At 36.9% G+C, this 3,511-nt stretch overlaps 1 protein-coding gene across 1 annotated transcript in view; it reads right to left on the bottom strand.

Annotated features, from left to right (window-relative positions):
- Positions 1–1,128, bottom strand: part of Fam117b (family with sequence similarity 117 member B) — a 47,865-nt gene extending 46,737 nt beyond the window's left edge. The window contains exon 1 of the mRNA XM_010616215.2: positions 977–1,128. Coding sequence (XP_010614517.1) covers positions 977–997 — 21 coding nt within the window. The 5' untranslated portion in view covers positions 998–1,128. The remainder of the gene's footprint in view (positions 1–976) is intronic.
- Positions 1,129–3,511: the final 2,383 nt, after the last annotated feature.

The following is a 3,511-nucleotide window of genomic DNA, read 5'->3' as shown; positions in this document are numbered from 1 at the left end:
ATAGAATCTAAAACCTTTAAACGCCTTTCATTCATTAGTAATAAAGCTGTAATTGTTTTGCTCATATGTTCCTTTACAAATATTCCTTGAGCATATATTGTCAAGAACAGTACCAAGACCCAGGGTTGGAAATACAGAAATGGCTATTCCAGACATAGTTCCTATCTTCATGGGACTCAATGTTTAATAAGTATGAAAAATAAATGATTCTACAAATATGTAATTATAATTCTGGTTAGTGCTACAAAAGACACCAAAATAACATGTGGTCATCCTCAGCCTGTGTGATCTTGGACCTCAGCACATCAGTAAATGTAGGAAGCAGATCTGAGTGACTCCTTAAATTCCTTTTATAGTTTACTGTTTATTTTAGTAGCACTGGATATTAAACCCAAGGCCTTTGCACTGAGCTACATCCCTTTTTAAATAAGTATGTTTTTATTTTGAGACATGGTCTTGTAAGTCACTAAACCGCCCATCTCCAGTCTTAGATTCCCAGTGTGCTGAGATTACTGGTGTGCACAACACCCAACTGAAGCTCCTTTTAAAATTTTTATAAATCTAACCATATAAAACTTCATTTCCAGAGTTCCTTGGTCAGGATATCTACTTTTACAGAATCTATTTAGCATAGAATATGGTTTCCCAATTCATGAATAGTTTTGTCACAGAGATATAAGGACAAATAGGAAAGTAATCTTCACTGTTTGAAATTTTAAGTCCAAATTCCACATGTTAATACTGTAATGTTTTAATGTATAAAGCATAAATGAAGAAACACACATCCACAAATTATCGGAATTACTCTGAGAACTTTTAAAAATGCCGTAACCAAGACCTAGACAGAATGTCTGAGGTGAGGCCAGGGACCTGTACTCTTCTGAACTTCTAAGGATATTCAAATACACACTGTGCTTCAGCAAACAATATAAAAGAGCATTTCAAGTAAAACACCGTGAGGGTCTAATAAACCTACTTGTGTAGCTTTGTCCCTCATGCAAGGCACAGCTTGCGCATGGCTGTCCCGAGGCCAGTGCCCAGCTAGGTACGGAGCTGCCAGCGTATCCAGGGAGGACGTGCGGCGGATACTACTGGAGGGGCTGCAGGGAGGCAGTCGGGCCTTGTCACCTAGATTTAAGGCAAAGAAGTTTATTTTAAAAAAATAGTTTAAGAAGAAAATAAAGTAGAAACTGAGTTTTAAATTACATAGAAGTTTTCCAACTTAAATACATAAAAATAATAAAAACATATAAGCTAATGTGCAAAGCTGTGGGTTCAATCCCCAGCAGCAAGAAAAAAAGGTGGGGGTATTGATACACACACCTGGAAGAATCTCTGGAATTACACTGAGTTAAACCAGTCAATCCCAAACAATTACATACTTGATATTATTTACATAACATTACATAAGGTCAGGGCCAGCTAGTCCGGATAACTTAGCAAAAGCCTGTCTCAAAAAAACAAAAATTAAAAGGGGAGGGGATACAGGGCAGGGCAGGGAAGGTAGTGCAGTGATAGTTTCATTTTGATGGGGGGGTGGCAAGCAGGCAGACAGACAGATGGGAGGGAAGGGGAGAAAAAAAATAAGCACGCTGTTTCCCAACTTCAAACTGTCCATGGAATTAGCTTTGTTAAAAAAAAAAAAAAAGGTTTGACAAAGCTTTTGTAAATAAGGAGAAGGGTTGGAGGGAGAAGAGGGGAATGGAAAAAAACAATCAAGATACATTATGTACAGGTACAAATTCCCTATGCTGAATGTGATTATGTATACCAAAAGTACACCATTTAAAAAGTTTGTAAAAGTTATATTCACTCTTCTCAGTTAATTTGAAAAAAAACTTACCAAAACTTATTGAATTAGTCACTTATGTGGAAAGCAGTATCCATTATACTATAGCCTTAAAAGTTTTGAGATCAGTAGTGATTTAATCTATAGGCTTATTATATATATTCAAAAAACCTCTCTCCTGCTCCAAGGTTTCACTAAGACATCATGACTCCAATCTAAGATGCACTCTTTCCAAGTTCCATTAGTCCAGAACCCTCGCTGCTCAGCCTCCCACTCACCTGTGTGCACCAGCTACACATGCCTAAGTCTGACTCTGAGAAGGTAACAGCTGAATAGAGATCCTACAGAAAGATATGTACAAAAATTCTGGGGGTGGGAAGACAGACAAGGGTGCCTGATAAATAAAAAGGAAAAAAAAGGTAATTTCTGAAATACATTAAACTAAAATTAGTTTCAGGAGCTACTAAAATTAAGACTCAAAGGATAGGTTAAATGATTACAGCTTCAAAGGGAATTCATGAACTGAAAATATAAAAAACATTACTCAAAAAAGCAGTAAAAAGAAGTGAGATGTAAAATATGAAAAGGAACAAAGACAAAATGAGAAAAGCACTAAAACATTAGACAACAACATGAGAACTAAAATGAAGATGACATGAAGACCGAATCTCTATTTTAGCCTAGGAAATAGCATTCTAAGATTTGGCACTAACTCCAAATTCTCTTCTAACAGAGAATGTATGCCAATGATTAAAATTGCTACCTGAGAGTAACTTTCCTGTTAAGTTCTCCAGAATTTCCAGCTAGTTTTCATTTTTTTTTATGAGGAGTTGGGTGTTTTTGTGTTTTTATTTTTGAGTACTGGGGATTGAACCCAGGGCTTTCGTACTAAGATGCAGCCCTAGCCTTTTTTGTTTAATTTTGAGACATGGTCTCATTGCTGTTAAGTTGCCTGGGCTGGGATCCACTTTGTAACCCTCCTGCCTCAGCCTTCTGGTGCTGCATTACAGGTATATGCTCTCACTCTCACTGGCTTACTCTAGTTTATGCCTGTCAAATTCCTCTCTTTGAGAGACAAAGAATTGAGCAATTCCTGCTCATTAATTCTACAGGAAGCTAAATGCTGTGGTGCACACAGAACCTCATTGAGAGCAGGCTCACATTCTAAAAGTATATGTCAGCATTAATGGACTCATTTAGCATTCTTGATAAATATGTACATTCCTATCCTGTCTGATGGGCAGAAGCCAGCAGCAAATCACAGCTTCTATGGGACTTGGAATTGAGACATACTGAAAACAACTACTAAGCAAGGACAAAGATGAAGAGCTCTCAGAATCAAGAAAGAGCCAACAGGAAAGCTAAAACCAAAGAGAAACAGAAGACAAGGCAGAGAAAAAAACAATCAATCTGGTTATTGTTAAACCACAGCTCTGGGGTAGAGGGGGCCCCAGCTCTTCAAGGCAGCCTTTTAGTTTATACTGTCACTATTAATGGGATACCACTTTAGCTTTTAACTGGTCTTTACTGTATGTCAATTATCTGACTTGTCTTTGTGTCTATTTATTGTAGCTGATTTCCTTTCAATTGTTAATGATGCCATAATTGCTTTTAAATGATTTTTACTGTAAGTTGATACCTGTGGAGAATCAGGTAAGCTTAGCTAATTTATACCTAACAATGACAGCAGCAGAATTAAAAAAAAAAAAAAAAAAAAAAAAG

This window comes from Fukomys damarensis, unplaced genomic scaffold (assembly GCF_012274545.1).
Source record: "Fukomys damarensis isolate Sample0158 unplaced genomic scaffold, DMR_v1.0_HiC HiC_scaffold_16, whole genome shotgun sequence".
Lineage (NCBI taxonomy): Eukaryota > Metazoa > Chordata > Mammalia > Rodentia > Bathyergidae > Fukomys > Fukomys damarensis.
The sequence above is the reverse complement of the archived record's forward strand: the minus strand, read 5'-3'. Positions and strand labels throughout refer to the sequence as shown.